General features: G+C 38.3%; 1 protein-coding gene across 2 annotated transcripts in view; it reads left to right on the top strand.

Moving 5' to 3' along the window:
* Positions 1 to 16829, top strand: part of SESN1 (sestrin 1) — a 113738-nt gene that overhangs the window by 85366 nt on the left and 11543 nt on the right. Inside the window, exons 1-4 of one of the 2 annotated variants that reach the window (XM_003781582.3) lie at positions 4075 to 4271; positions 12845 to 12910; positions 13699 to 13899; positions 14488 to 14670. In XM_003781582.3, the coding sequence (XP_003781630.1) occupies positions 4170 to 4271; positions 12845 to 12910; positions 13699 to 13899; positions 14488 to 14670 (552 nt within the window). In that variant the 5' untranslated portion in view covers positions 4075 to 4169. Of the gene's footprint in view, positions 1 to 4074; positions 4272 to 12844; positions 12911 to 13698; positions 13900 to 14487; positions 14671 to 16829 lie in introns of those variants that run through there. The other variant, XM_012806253.1, reaches the window with a different exon arrangement.

Genomic DNA, 16829 nt, shown 5'->3' with positions numbered 1-16829 from the left:
TCTCACTCTGTTGCCCAGGCTAGAGCGCCATTGGGTCAGCCTAGCTCACAAGCAACCTCAAACTTCAAGGGGGGAAGGGGTTAAGAGCAGACAGAAAAATCAAAGAAGCTGGTACTGTGGCTTCCCAAGAAGATCCTCCTGCCTCAGCCTCCCCTATAGCTGGGACTACAGGTACCCACCATAATGCATGGCTAACTCTTCTATTTTTAGTAGAGACAGGATCTTGCTCTTGCTCAGGCTAGTCTCAAACTCCTGACCTCAAGGGATCCTTCCACCTTGGCTTCTCAGAGTGCTAGAATTACAAGAGTGAGCCAATCAGCATTCATTTTAAATGAAATATATTAAATGACAATAGGGGATTTTTCAAGAATTCTTAAACCACACAAACCTAACACATCTCACTTCTCACTTCCCCCTTAAAGTTCTTGAGTTTAATGGCTGAAACCACTGCTTTGTTTTTTCTAACCAATTACTGTATCAAATATGTAACAATTCTGATACCAATGAAGAGATGTGCAAATCTATAGTACTTTAATCCAATTCCTTTTGGGTTCAACAGAAACTTCAGGGTTTAATTTGTGATCTACAAAAGCATGATTATGCCTTTTAACTTGATTATTCTTTCTGCTAAAATATATATATTCCTGTTTGTTAAATGATTATACTTTATATACTTTTTAAAGTCTGAGTGGCATCAAGGGAAGCTTCTTGGTCAGAAGAGCTGATAATTTGAGATTTATGTCCTAAATTTCAAAAATAAGAGTTTGAGGCATGATTGCCTCCATGAAGGAATTAATTACCATGTTGGACAAAATCCACCTTTATCCTTACACTTCTCTCTATTCTCATTGTTCTTCAAAACAACCTCTTGCCTTGCCAACATTGCCTCAACAGTTGTTCTAACTCATCTCCATGCCTCCAGTTCTGCCCCTTCCAATGTATTTTTCTAAATTTAGCTAAAATATAAATCTAATATCACTCTGTTTAAAACATTCAGTAAATCCACCTACCCTTAAAAATGAAATTCATATTTCTTAATGAAGCTTGAACGATGCCTTCTTACTATAATCTTTTACCTGAACTCCTTCCATTCTCCTTACCCTCTCCTTCAGACCCAATGTACTTCCTATAATTCTGCTTCCCTAATGGACCATCTCTTGATTCTGGACCTTTGCACATGCTAGATCTTTTACATAGAACTCTGACTTGACTCTCCCAAGCCCTCCCCCATATTTTCTTACCAAGGCCTCTCTATTCTAACTTAGGTGTCTTTCCCTTCAGGAAGCCTATCTTGAACCACCACTGCAAGGTTAGACTCCCCTTAATATGTCATAGTTCTCTGCTAAGAACAAGTCATTTGATACCACTTGGCTTTTACATATATGTTTCAATTTGGTCTTGAGAAAAATAAGGCTTGAGAGCATTACTGCAAAGGACAGATGCAGAGGCAATGAACCTCACTTTGAAACATTTGAGTAAGTTGACCAAAACATTTTTAGAAGAAAGGAAATATTTCAGAATGACTAGTACTTCTTGGATTAGGTTTCAGGATTCATAAAGGAAATAAAATGTTGAAATGTGATGTTTAAAAGCAGACTTCGGCTCGGCGCCTATGGCTCAAGCAGCTAAGGCGCCAACCACATACACCTAAGGTGGCAGGTTCGAATCCCCAGCCCGGGCCCGCTAAACAACAATGACAGCTGCAACCAAAAAATGGCCGGGCGTTGTGGTGGGCGCCTCTAGTCCCAGCTACTTGGGAGGCTGAGGCAGGAGACTTGCTTGAGCCCAGGAGTTGGAGGTTGCTGTGAGCTGTGATGTCATGGCACTCTACCCAGGGGGACAGCTTGAGGCTCCGTCTAAAAAAAAAAAAAAGCAGACTTCATAAAGTAGCTGCTGGCCTATACTGATAATCTATGGTAAAGATCAAAAGTATAGTCCAACCCTCTTCCCCCAACTGTGGTCCTTTCTGATCAATGTTCATGTTTTCAGCAGATGTTTATCACATGCCTGTCTGTGCTTAGCATCAGAAGTCAAGAGAAGCACCTAACATTTATTGGAACTCTTGGTTACTATAGATTTATTTGGAGACAAACTTTTTATGTTGTAGCATAAAGTGACTAATTTTCAGTTCTGCTCTATGGAAGAAAGGAGCAGAAATTAGTAGTCTTTGAAGAATTTAGGTCAGTCTTTATAGAGACCATAAAGGAATCTTGACATTTAATGGCTTGAAGGCTCTCAGTAAACCACTAAATTAGAACACACATTAAAATTATTTTTCTTTTTAGGTAAGGCCGCATTAAAATAAACAATATATGGTAACTTTCTGGGGAAGAGGATCCTAATTTAAGCTTTCTATAAAATTCAGATTTCAATATATCTGAAATATTTAGCAAGCACTAAGTATTAGACACTATTATATATATGCTATTTTAACGTGCATTTAATTATTTTAAACCATTTTGGAGTCAGCTGAATGCCTGATTTTCCCTTGCCTCTCATTATATAGTTACTATTCTACATTTTGCAAATATCATAATTTTAATGCCAACCAAAAAAATGATGCCCTGCTAGACAACTAAAACTATGTATTCTTTTAAAATTAAAATCACAGCTCAACTCTTTTAGAACCAGAATCACCATTTTTCATGTACTTCCTTCCTTATCTAACTACTTTTATAGCTCACAGTCCCATACATCAAATGCATTTAGTTACTCATTTACAACCAGTTAATCTCGGAAGGTATGTCATATTGCTGCAAACTGGAAAATTTACTAGGTTTGTGTTGTTTTGTATTTGTTTACGGCTGAAACTGAGCGGACAGTTGATACTTTTTTTTCTTATGGCAGTGCTCAGTGGAAGAGAGCTGGGAAACCTCTGTATCCTTTTCTTCTATGTTAACATTAACCCGAAATTGCTTCTCTCCATCAGCAAAAATTACTTGGGGTGCTTTAGCAATTTTTAAAAACACTGTATGAGAACATAAGAAATAAAAAGTAACATTTTCAGCCTACCACTTTTAAAATAGGACAATTGAAAAGCTAAAAGTAACTTAGCTGAGACATTGTAACCTCATTCCTAAAAATGAAACTTATTTTCATTTATGAGTCTTGGTTTTGTGTCTGTCACTGTTATTGACTTTAATTCTGCTTGCTTCTTTCTGTCATGTTCCAACGTTTTTGTTTTTTAACTTGAGAATGTAAGTTTTTTAAAACACAAGGGCAAACATGCAAAAGGAGATCAAATTTAGGAATTGATTTTTTTTTTTAAGTTAATAGAACTATGTAAGGAAATAGTATTGACACAACACTTGAGAAATTTGGGTTCTGGATCCATCAACGTTAATTACTTGTTCCCCTTTATAAACTCTCCTTTAGCAAGTTCCTCATCAGATTTTAGAGATAGAAATTCTCTCTGCAGTTTTGAGAGCTTATCAGAAACCTTCAAATATACTTGAAAAGAAAAAAAAGACAATTCAGAGATTGGCTACCAAGGCTTATTGGTGGAGGGGAGTGATATTTATAGTTTTACATAGCTTACCAAAAATAAATTTCACATTGAATATAGGCCATGGTCCTGTCCCCTACTTGTTCCTGCATTCTGCGGCCCATTAAGCGTTGTTTGGGCGTTATCGGAAAGGAAGAAGGGGACTTTCAATAGTTTATGAAATTTAAAGAGAACTTGATCACTCCTGGTGCTGCCAAGGTCAGTCTCAGGCTGGAGGCTGGTTGCCGTCTGGCTCCAAGTAAATGCTCAGCGGCGGGAAACAGGGACAGGTTCACCTTTCCCTGGCGCCCGAGTGCCCGCGCTGCACCTCCCAGACCCAGTGCACACTCCCCTCCCGCCTGCTGAGCCCCTTTCGGACCCGAAACTTAGCTACTGATGGGCAGCTGGGCCCCAGAGCTTGTTTTTCGCCCGGCGTCCTCAGACCGCCCGCCGCCCCGCTCCCGTCCGCACCGAGGGGCGGGGCTCCGCGGCGCCCGGGACCCGCATTGGCGCGCGCGGCCGCCGGGGCGGTGGAGTGACAGGCGCGGGGCGGGGCCGCGCGGCTTGTTTGTCGGCGCCGCCCCGCCCCCGCCGTCCGCGCTGACTGAAGTGCTGCAGCCCAGAGCCGCCGCCGGCAGCCCCGCGCTCGCCTCCTCCGCGCGTCCGCAGCTGTCCCCAAGCCGACATGCGCCTGGCCACCGCCGCGAACCAGGCGTACACGGCTTCGCTGGCCGTCTCGGAGCTGCTGGGCTGCAAGCAGTGCGGCGGGGACCGTGGCCCCGACGAGGTACCTGGGCGAGGGGCCGGAGGGACCGGGTGGGCGGGTGGACACCCGGCTGAGCTGTCCTCGCCACACGGAGGTCACGTCGCTTCCCTACAGTCGCACCCTGACAGCACGACGGCACCGAAGACGCTCCTCAGGGAGGCGGGCGTCCCCTCGGGGGTGTCTGGCCCGGCCGCGCCCCGCAGGGCCAGGGGCGGCCTGGGGCGGGTGGGAGACCTGTCCTCCCGAGGGTCGTCCGGGCGAGAGGGGCTGCGCCGGCACAGCCTGCGGCCTCGGTCGCCTAAGGGGAAGTCCCCCAAACGTAAATGACGTTGTCCTTTGCACAAGTCCCCGCAAGCCAGAGCCCAGCACGGCTCAGTCTCCGGGCGAACCAGCCTGTGGCTCCCCCTCGGCGTCTGGTCGGAACCGACTGTTTAGCCGCCCCCTCCCCCCCGGAGAAAAATCAAAAAATACATTTGAGTCAGTTAGAAGATGATGTTGCCTAGAGTAAGTATGTTCTGCAAGCTCTATGACGTTATGCAGAGCGTTTAAAACTCGTCTATTAAACCAGCCCTCTTCTGTCTGAATTGGCCTTTACAAGCAGGTCTTTATTGTAACATTTCATGTTTTTTTCTAAGACGTTGCAAATAGGACACCGTTTGAAAATTACGGACGTAACCTTAGCGAAAATTTGAATCTTTACACGTTTTTGATTCAAAAGATGACAAGGGAGAAAATAAAGTAATACTAATTGAAGTTTGAATTGAAATCAGAATGTTGTAGTGCCTTAGTTCAAGAAATCCAAATATGAATTAGTTCTCTGCAGCTTTGCCCACTAAAATGACCCAGGTTTAGTAATCACGGTTTTGTAAATGGAGTCTATGTTATCCAGACATTAAGTATATTCATGTAAACTTAAATGAAGACCCTTTCTTGTGAAAGTTGTAGAACACCAAATTTTTTTTTTTTTACATTTTAACATTATGGATACATTACTTGCTCCTGTTTTACAGATACAGATTGAAACTCTTATAATGTTGCCTTGGAAACTTGACCAAAGAGAAAACAGTGTGAAAGTGTTGGATTAGCATTTACAGTTTCTGTTTGCAGGCTATAATAGATCTTTTCTCATTTTGAACAGAAGTGAGCCCCAATTCTTTTGCCTGAATAGGTCTGTTATTTCTGGTGATGTTTGTGTGAAGAATCCTGGTTCTTGCCCAGATCTGTAATTTCTAAAGATAGCTGTGTAAACCAAAAGATAAAGAGATACTTTTTAGCTGGCACATTGTTTCCTTGCTTATGGGATTTTGTTTAGGAAACCAAGAAACTTTGTATAGTTCTGCTTCATTTTTAATACATCCAACATGTAGGAAGATAAAGTAGGAAGGACTGCTTCATAGGGAAACTTTTCACTTTACAGAAAAATTAATAACACAATCCTTTCAAATAGCAAGCTTTCATAATACTTTTTAAATTAAACATTTTCCAGGAATGGAACTCCTGAGCAAAGTGTAAGGCACACATATGGCCTAAGTCAGCCTTAACAAATGCAGTACTTTGAAGTCAGTAAGTTGTTTTTTTTTCTAAAATACAGTTCATTGAAAAAAAATTACCTTAACTTTTTAATATTTTTGAATTACATAGTAGTAGTGTTAAAAAAGAAGTATTACTACATTTTGTTATAGGAGGGGCATTTCTTGGTAACAGTTCTAGATCTCTTCATTTCAGGGTGAAGTTTTCAATGTTAAACAGCACCCAACTGTAGGCAGTGAATTCTCTCAGAGAAGCAAGAATGGGATGAGAATTTTCACTGTTCATGCAACATATCTTTACCTTGTTGAAATGTGTTTCAAAAAGCACATACTGATTTTGTAATTAAAATCGCAAGGAATGTTGTGATTGTCAGTAATATGCCAAAACATCTAGAGCTTGCTTTTGTAAAAAATGCAACTAGTTAGAAAAATAATCATTTCTTTATTTTTACTATTCAACTAATTTTTCAGGTAGGTAGACACCATAAGCCAACAAATGCTTCATTTTGCATTTGTGGCAAATCATTCTTTCACTCAAGGTTACTGATACACATTCACAGTGTTATCTTTAACGACCAAAGACATCTGATCAGAACAGTACTTTTCCCTACACAAACATTGATTCATACGGTGATAACAATACATACAGTCTTTCTGTGGTACTAATGTCAACATTCACTAAGAATTTTCACTGAAAATTAATGTGTTAGTATCATAGACTGAAGAAACATATCAGATTTGAAGTAATATTGTGGAGGTGGAGGTTATTGCTGCTGTCTCTTTCAAAGATGGTTATTAGGATTGTTGAGGGGAGAGGACTATTCTCATGTTAGTTTTTCCAGCCACACCTTCACAGAGTCTGTGAGATTTGTGCTATGATTAACATCTACATCTGCTTTTCAACAAGGCCATTTATTGTTGGCAGCTCTGCCTCCTAGAAACTGGATTGGCCAAAATTTGTCCAAAGTCTGTAATTCAGTTTCTTACAGCTGTAAATGAAAGAATAATTCAAGTAACCTAAATAAGAAGTTATGAAATATATTTAGTTTGGCTTATGATCACCCCCACTGAACACCTATGGTGCCTTTTTTGATCATCACCTGTTAGAAAATAGTTATAACTAATTTGTCATGTGACTAAGAAGTAGAAAGTGAATTTTCCAGAAAACTAAAACTTTCAACCTTTAGAAACCAAGAATACTATGGTATAATAACAGTGGCATCTAAAAGGATCTCCTTGGTATCAACAAGTCTTACAGAAGCTCAAAAGAATAACGGTTAAAGATACCAGCTCTAGAATTAGACTTCCTAGACTCATCTCCACCACTCACTATTGACTCTGAGCTTGAAATCCCAGGGTCATCAATTATCTGTTCAAAACGGAGATGATAATAGTACCTGCCTCACAGACCCATGTATTTTTTTCATGAATATTATAAACACCAAATATTCTTTATAAACTTTAATAGGGTAGATACATGTTTCTGGTTTATAAGTAATAAAACTTAAAACAGAGCTGAGTTTATAAATACTCTGTGTTGGCTGCTGCCATTGTTATTATCAATAGTCCTTGATTGCCTTTTTTCATGTTTATGTCAGCTAAGAGATAAGCAGAAAGCTAAAAGACAAATTTGGTTCTCAGATATTATTGACTAATATTAGGGTGCCAGCCACAGTCAGGAAAACCCATTTTAACTGTCCTACTCTGGTACATTTGAAAAATCAGACAGCCAAATCTATTAGACCTCATTCCTAAAATAAGACTAGAGTCTGTAATAAAGGGTGTGTGTATATGTCTGTAATTTGTAAAATATTCTGTAATTTATAACGTGAGTTTGATGGCATTATTTTATCATCATTATTTTATAGATTAGGACCCTTCAATTTAAATTTTAAATGCTTTGTACGTTTACTAACCAGCAGGATCCTGATTTGGGCCCAAACCTTTTGAATCTGCTGTGCTTTTTTCCCTATCCCATATTTGTTGTGTGTGGTGGGGGGGTGGTATTTTAACATTAGCCCTTTGGTGTTTTTTGTTTTTAAAGATGAGGCCCTGTTCATAAAAGTTCCAGTGATAAGTTCTATTGGCTATTTTAAAGGTAATTGGCCCCTGTTTACTTTTCTCAGAAGTTAATTTGTGTGCAATGGGAGGCTGGATGGAGTCAATGATCCATTTCCTGCCACTATCTAAACTAGTACAAATTGGAATGTAGTCTCAGAGCTCATCAGAAACACCCCAGGTAGCCCTTTGTCTTCCATTAGGCATGAGATTAAATAGAAAAGATTAGGTCTTGTTCTAGAAACCCTATCATCTATCTATTCTGTTAGCTAAGAGAGAGAACAAAGTGTATCTTTTTAGTTTAACCTCCAAATATCAGAATATGTTTGATTCTAGTATAGCAGAAACTTGTATTTCTCATTATAACAGTTATGATCAAAACCATTTGGGAAACACTTGATTATTTTAAAATCCATCTATCCTCCCCTCTCTTCCTCCTCTGTCAATGTTTTCTTTCATTTCTTCTCCTTTCTCCCTATACCCACTTCTGCTTTTATGGAATGGCACAAATGGCTCACAACCTCTTCTGCTTTTAGTAGGAAACGGACTCTGGTAATCCAAGTGAGAGCCTGGCAAAATTCTATTTTGCCTATAACTAAACTTGGTAAAATAACAAAGTGGGAGTTTTGAATGTCAGAGACTCCTTTCCGGTCCTTTCTTCAGCTTTCCCCGTTCTACTGTCCCTAGCTCTCCGGTACCTCATCAAGGAATGGGTGTGATCGTAAAGCTGAGGCATTGCACAATGAGTCTCTAATCCATTCCAACCAATGTTTGCTTTTTCTTAACGTGCTATTTTAAAATACATCGTTTTTCACTCTAAAAGAATACATTTTTAAGGAATTTGGAAGGAAAAATTTAGTCACTGAATTCCCGAGGAAGAGGGGAGACAATGTTATTAACATGGCCCCTAAATTTGGCGGAAGGGATGGACTTAGGAAAGACTTGAAATTTACACAGAACCTTGGAAGAGCCCTCTCCATACCTATAGGAAACTATTGTTTTCAATAGCCATCTTCTTAGAATTATAAAGCTGTTGTTTTATAATAGTTTGGTATGTTAACTATATATATGGTATAGTAACAAAACCAAAATAACATAATGTATGTGCCTCTTTGTTTTAAAGCCCATGTGCTATCAGTATAGTTTCATTAAAAAGGAAAAAACTACCCACATACCACTAAAATACATACTTGTAAGATAAAGTCCTAGAAATGGACTTGCTGAGGCTTTTTCTCCTTACAAATAAAATATAACTATTACTTATTTTGTACTTTGTTTCCTCACACACACACACATAATATATCTTGGAGATTTTTAAAAAATCAATCTATATACTCATAACAAAATTTTACAAAATACAGTAGGACCACCATACTTGGCTACCTCCCTACATTGACCACCTCCTGAAGTTGACCTAATTTTCATAGATCAGACATGCACCACATGTAGGTATCAGTACAGTGGGCCTAGTTCCTATATGTTGACCAGTTTGTTACAGTCCCCTCTGTGGTCAACTTAAAGAGGCTCTACTGTATTTACAAAATATTCTCTATATGTTGGCTACCTCTTTGTAAAATTTTGTAAGAAATATTTTGTAAATAAAGGTACATATAGCTAGTTTCCCATTTTCCCTATGTATGGTGACTGTAGGGGTGATTTAGGGACACCCTGTAGTAGTTCTGCTTCATTCTTTGTAGAGACTGCATGCTAATCTATTATATGGTCATACTGAACTTTATTGAAACACTTAGGTTATTTTCAGTCTTGGACTATATGAAACTATGAAACGAGGCACAGTGCCTCACACCTGTAATCCTAGCACTGTGGGAGGCTGAGGTAGGAGGATGGCTTGAGCTCAGGAGTTCGAGACCAGCTTGAGCAAGAGTTTTAGTAGAAAACTCTGTTTCTACTAAAAATAGAAAAGAAACAGCCAAGTGTCATAGAGGGTGCCTGAAGTCCCAGCTTCTCAAGAGGCTGAAGCAGGAGGATCACTTGAGCCCAAGAGTTTGAGGTTTCAGAGAGCTACGATGACACCATTACAACTCTACCTGAGGGATAGAGTAAGACTCTCAAAAAAAAAAAAAAAAAAAGATAATTAAAAAAAACTATGTTACAATGTTACTCTTTTACACAAATGTGAATATATTTTAACACTTAGGATAGAATTGTTGATTCAGAGTATGTGACTGACTTTGCTCATTATTGCAGATTGCCTTCCCTAAAGGTTGTAGTAATTTATACTCCTTGTACTCTTATTTCTTTCTCACACTTAAGCACTATCAATAGTTTGAATAAGCAATGAATGACTCCTTCAATATAGCCTGTTATCAAACTTTTTAATCTTAAGCAACCTTTTTGGAGAAAACTGGTATCTCATAGTTAACTTGTAGTTGTTTTATTGTAAGTGTTGAACATTTTTTTCAACTATTTGTATTTCCTGTTCTTTGCTCATTTTCTGTGAGATTGTTGGGGATTTTCTTATGGGTTTGTTGGAATGCTTATTTATTTATTTTTATTTTTTTGAGACAAAGTCTTACTTTGTCACCCTCAGTAGAGGGCTGTGGTGTCATAGCTTACAGCAATCCCAAGCTTTTGGACTCAAGTGATTCTCTTGTCTCAGTCTCCCAAGTAGCTGGGTAGCTGGGACTACAGGTGCCTTCAACAATGCCCAGCTATTTTTAGAGACATAGTCTCGCTCTTGCTCAGGCTGGTCTCAAACCTGTGAGCTCAGACAATCCAGCCGCCTCGGCCTCCCAGAGTGCTGGGATTACAAGTGTGAGGCAGGACTGTTTTTTTAATTTAGCCCTTTGCTAGAGTTGCAAATATATCTCCCACTTTTTTTGAGACAGTCACTGTGTCACCCTCAATAGAGTGCTGTAGCATCACAGCTCACAGCAATCTCCAACTCTTGGGCGTAAGCAATTCTCTTGCCTTAGCCTCCCAAGCAGTTGGGACCACAGTTACTTTAAAAAAAATTTTTTTTTTGCCCTTGTCATTGTTTAGCAGGCCCAGGCCAGGTTCAAACCCACCAGCCTCCGTGTATGTGACTGGCACCATAACCACCGTGCTACAGGCACCAGCTGTATCTCCCAGTTTTCTGTTTACTTTTGACTTTGTATGTCTTTTTCCCATGTGAAATTGATTCTTTATATCATTAAATTTATCAATGTTACATTTTATGACCCCCTGAGTGTTTTCTTCTAATACTATTACAATTGGGGGGTTTGGGGTTTTGGGGGTTTTTTTTACATTTAACTCTGATTTATTGTGCCGTAAAGTCTGCTTTATGCCTCTAGCTTCACTTTTTTCTGAGTGAGCTGCCCAGCTATCGCAAGAGTATTTGTTAACTAATTCATTTCTTCCCTATTTGAAATGACTCCTTTTCATTTTTGGAGGTCCCAATTATAGGGCCTCTTAGTTATAAAATTAGTAATAAACCCTGTATTTTAGGAAACAGTTATTTTCCTAAAATATATTTTGTTTAAATAAGATAGTTTTCAAAACATAGAGGGGATAAATGCTGATTTTTAGCCTTATAGTTTTGTCCAGTGTATTTTGTTTAAAATATATGTAATTGAATTAGAAACTTGGCAATTAGCAAGGTTAATAGAGTCATCACTTTATATAAATGGCTGCATTCATGCCACGATGATGTATTAAATAACAAGAATGTGTTTTCTCCTGGCATTTATTATAGGATGTTAAAACTGAGACACATTCATGGCCAGACTAGTGTTAAGTGTGGAATAACCAAGAAGCAATCCCTGACTTCCAGTGTAAGATTAGTTGATTTACACATTATTTCAGGAATCTTTTGGCAAATAGAGCCTACTTTGAATCTGACTCTTGATTTCTCCTAGGAAAAATTCTCATCAATTTTGTCCTGCCTGCTTAATTTTTTAAAAATCCATTCTACTCAGACAGTTTTTAGTCGCTTCAACCAGATTTCATGAATTACTGCCACCTGTCCTTCTCTGTATGCCTCCTTCCTGATTTATATCATTAAGAACCTTTGGTAACCATAGGGAGAGTGGAAATAATATTTGTATGTAATTATATAAGCAAGGGTTAATCTTTAATTATATAAACTCTCAAGTTTTTTGTTTTTTTTTTAACCAAGACTAGATTGATGGGATTATAGGCCTCAAAACAACAACAGTAAAAAAGTTACATTATTTTGGTTTTGTTTCTATAAGCACATTATATTGGCAGGGGTGGGATGGGGGTGGGGCGGAAGGAAGGACGCCCTAACACCTAAGGGTAAGTAGATTGTCAGTTCTTGTTAACTGTGCTACACCATCACATAAATTATAAGATTTTAGATTCTCTGTGTCAAAAGGCAAAAAGCCATTTATTTCTCATTTCCACTTCTCTAAAATATAAGACTGATGACATCCTATAAAGAAAATATTTAATGCAGACTTACAAACAAAATTAGTTTCTCTGAAACTGTTTTATTTAGCCACAAAGAAAACATACCCTATAGAACTTTCTCTTTTGTGCCTTTAGTTTTTATTTTTCATAATATTTCTGTTCTGACTTTGAGGTGTGTAGATGCAATGATAATTACAGTTTTTCCAGTTTAAGACATGTAGGTGGAGGTACTGCTTTTTCATTTCCTGACAAGACATACAGTATTGATATTTTGGTTGAATTATAGATGTACAAACACATTGGCCTTATTTTGTATCACTGACAGTCCACAGGGTTGGCTGTTATGTGCTGTTATGTGCTGAACTTTCTGTTCTAGACTTTCTGCCAAGTACTTTATGCAAAACTCTGGTTTTAGTGAAACAGGTTTTATTGTTTTTAGTCAGAGTTGTATTATAAGCTGCTGTTAGCTTTGCAACACAAACAGAAGAGTTGGTATGTATATATAACCATGAAAACAAACCACCAAAACAAGCCTGCCTCTGTTCAGCTGGTTGTTTTTCCCTCCCATTCCTGTAGCCTCAGTTCATGTTGTTTACTCCTGAAGGCCTGAGATGGTGTAATTTTCTTTTCTAGGAACTTGGAATTAGAATTCCTCGACCACTGGGACACGGACCAAGCAGATTCATCCCAGAGAAGGAGGTGTGTTGTTTGTCAAAGTACACAGCGAACCATATGCTTTTAAGGAGAAGCTTTTATGACCCACATCTTGGCATCTGAATGATTGTCGCTCAAAAACATGTTTTACGCAGAGTTGATCAGTTAATCATGCTTTGGCAGTGAATCTGTGGGATTAAAAAGCTGTTATAGTCATGTTGGTTTCTAGTATTTCATGATTTTTTTTTAACACCCATATTTAATCAAGTAAAGCCAAGACTTGTTTTTGACCAGTGAAACTCCATCTGTTTATATTTAGATATTGTTTAGGTGTGCCCATAAACTGAGTTACTTAGTCTTGACCCTCTCGACAGGCTGATATCAGTGCTACATTGGATCATTAATTCTGTACATTTAGAAGCATCTATGCTTTGTTTTCATAAGAATTGTTTGCTATTAATTTTGGTTCTCCTTAAATTGAGTGAGTAGGTGTTTTTGTAAGGAAGGGCTTTCATGTCTGTTTGTTTGCAAGCTCTGCAAGTTTGATAATCTAAATCTGCTTCTTTATCTGGATTTTGGCCAAGTCTGCAAGCAGCCTATCTAGATGGCCTTTCATGTTCAGCCTTTGTTGTTTATCCTCTACTATAGTATAATGTGTGACTATTCATTCTTCTGTCTTACTACCAGTTGATTTTGAATTTATAACCCCTCTCTCTTAAACCAAATTTAATCTGCTTCTAAATATTACTTACAAGTGCGGCACATGCATATTTTCTTTCCCTAACACCAGTTTACAATTTATGTGACCGTGGGTTTTTCTCTCATTTATACAGATTCTCCAAGTGGGGAGTGAAGACGCACAGATGCATGCTTTATTTTCAGATTCTTTTGCTGCTTTGGGTCGTTTGGATAACATTACATTAGTGATGGTCTTCCACCCCCAATATTTAGAAAGTTTTTTAAAAACTCAACACTATTTACTGCAAATGGATGGGCCATTACCCCTGCATTATCGACACTACATTGGAATAATGGTTTGTAAACATTTAATGAAAAATTCTTTCTGACTGTTTTTACCAATCTCTTAAAGAGATAGTTAATGCTTTAAACAAAGGGATAAATATTTGTATTGATTTGTAATAGGATTCTTGTTTGTATCTGTTTTTACTATTAAATAAGCTTTCTTTTAAGTATAACAGAAAAAGAAACATTTATAAGGGTTGGGGACCATTCTTCATTAAATAGATGAATAAAGTAGAATACGAGTTTTATTTCATTATTATAAATAGTTCACATTGACATAAGTGGTCCTTCCTGTTAAGTTTACAAATAATTTTTCATTTTTTTTATGGTTGGCACCTTAAGTTTCTTTTAGTCTGAGGTTCTGAAAATTTCTATGTAGATAATTCTAAAGTTTCAAATACTTTTATTAGATATTTTGTTCTTAGAATATCTGAAGTATTTTCTGTAGCATATTTGAATTTTTTAATTGTTTATATGAAAACTTATTTAGTTTATGGAGAATTGGAAAAGACAATTTAAAAAATTACCTTTTTTGCACATTGTAAAGAAAAAGGATTTGGTAGTAGTTCAAGATTTCAGTGTTTTTGTTTTCTCTTAAGGCTGCAGCAAGACATCAGTGCTCCTACTTAGTAAACCTGCATGTGAATGATTTCCTTCATGTTGGCGGGGACCCCAAGTGGCTCAATGGTTTAGAGAATGCTCCTCAAAAACTACAGAACTTAGGAGAACTCAACAAAGTGTTAGCACATCGACCTTGGCTTATTACCAAAGAACACATTGAGGTAAGTAGTAAAGTAATATATCTTGGGAGTCATTTTTTTTTTTAATTTTTAAAACTTTATTTTTTAGAGCAGTTTTAGACTTAGAGAAATTGCACAGAAAGTACAGCATATTTCTATTTTCTACCCCTTCAACTAATCCCTTACCACAGACATACTTTTTTTTTTCTATTAACATGTAAGCATTTATGTGGCATGTATGTTGTAAATAATGAGTCAATATTGACATATTACTACTATTAACAAAAGTCCATGGTTCACATTAGGGTTCACTGTTTGCATATTCTGTAGGTTTTGTGAAATGCATAATGTCGCACATCCGCTATTACAGTGTCATATAGAATAGTTAATAGTCACTATTCTATATGATACGAATGCCCTGTGCTCTTCTCCCCATGCTCTTGGAACCACTGATGTTTTTACTGTTTTTATAGTTTTGTATTTTCTAGGATATGATATAGTTGGAGTCATATAGAATGTAGCCTTTTCATACTGGCTTCTTTCATTTAGCAACACCTGCTTAAGATTCCTTCCTGTCTGTTTGTCACTTGATAGTTCATTTCTTTTTATTGAATAATTCTCCATTGTACGAACATACAATCGTTTATCTGTTCACCTATTAAAGGACATCTTGGTTACTGCCAGTTTGGGGAAATTATGAGTAAAGCTGCTATAAACATTCATGTGCAGGTTTTTTTGGTAGACAAAGTTTTCAGCACATTTGGGTAAGTAACCAGCAGTGCAATTACTGGATTATATGGGAAGCCTATGAAGTTGTCTTCCAAAGTGGTTGTACCAGTTTGCATTCCCACTAATAATGAAGAAGTACTCCTGTTGCTCCACATCGCCAGCCAGCATTAGTTGTCAGCATTTTGGATTTTAGCCATTCTGCTAGGTGTAAAGTAGCGTCTCACTGTTGTGCATCTTTATATTTTAAATGCCATCATAAACTAGTTCATTCTGTTCTATTAATAGTGGTAATACCAATGTATAAAAGTAGATTGTTTTCTAAGTGTCTACCATGCAGTTTATAAAATTGTAGAAATTTGTAAAAGTACAACATCTTCTCATAGAATGTTTTAGATACTGTTACCTAATTGAGGGTACTATCAAGAAGATAGTAAGATTCAAATCTGATTAATGTACTATCTATTGTCAAGTAAGAAAAATTATACAAGATCATGAAGAAGAAGGGACACAGAATTGAACTTCAAGAATTATAAAATTGACATACAACTTTTGGCCAGGTGCAGTGGTTCATGCTTGTAATCCTAGCACTTTGAGAGGTTGAGGATTATTTACGACTAGAGTTCAAGGCTGACCTGGGCAATATTGCAAGACCCCAACTATAAAAAATTTAACTGGGTGTGGTGGTCTGTAGTTCCTACTCTTCAAAGGCTGAAGTAGAAGGATATAGCTTGAGCCCAGGAGTTCCAGGTTGCAGTGAGCTGTGATCTTGCCACTGAGTTAGGAATATTTAGGGTCAAGTTGTTGTTGTTGTTGTTATTTTTTTTTTTTTTTGAGACAGCCTCAAGCTATCCCCCTGGGTAGAGTGCTGTGACATCACAGTTCACAGCAACCTCCAACTCCTGGGCTCAAGCGATTCTCCTGCCTCAGCTTCCCAAGTAGCTGGGACCACAGGTGCCAGGCGTTGTGGTGGCTATTTTTTGGTTGCAGCTGTCGTTGTTTGGTGGGCCCAGGCTGGATTCGAACCAGCCACCTTAGGTGTATGTGGCTGGTGCCTTAGCCACTTGAGCCACAGGTGCTGAGCCTAGGGTCAAGTTTTTTAAGTAACTGTCTTAAAAATTCCTTGAGGACGTCTAATAATAAAACACAGATGTTTCACACAATAGCTTCTACTTTAAACACATTTGCATTTTGTTTGAGACTTTGAACTAACACCACAGTAATTCACTCATAATCCAGCAATTGCTTTTAAGAAAAATGCATTCTGGCTTGGCGCCTGTGGCTCAATCGGCTAAGGTGCCAGCCACATACACCTAAGGTGGCTGGTTCTGATCTAGCCCAGGCCCGCCAAACAACAATGACGGCGCAACCAAAAATAGTCGGGTGTTGTGGTGGGCGCCTGTAGTCCCAGCTACTTGGGAGGCAGAGGCAGGAGACTCGCTTGAGCCCAGGAGTTGGAGGTTGCTGTGAGCTGT

This window comes from Otolemur garnettii, unplaced genomic scaffold (assembly GCF_000181295.1).
Source record: "Otolemur garnettii isolate 467f Iridium unplaced genomic scaffold, OtoGar3 scaffold00002, whole genome shotgun sequence".
Classification (NCBI taxonomy): domain Eukaryota; kingdom Metazoa; phylum Chordata; class Mammalia; order Primates; family Galagidae; genus Otolemur; species Otolemur garnettii.
Note: the sequence above shows the minus strand (reverse complement) of the source record. Positions and strands in the feature narration are given on the sequence as shown.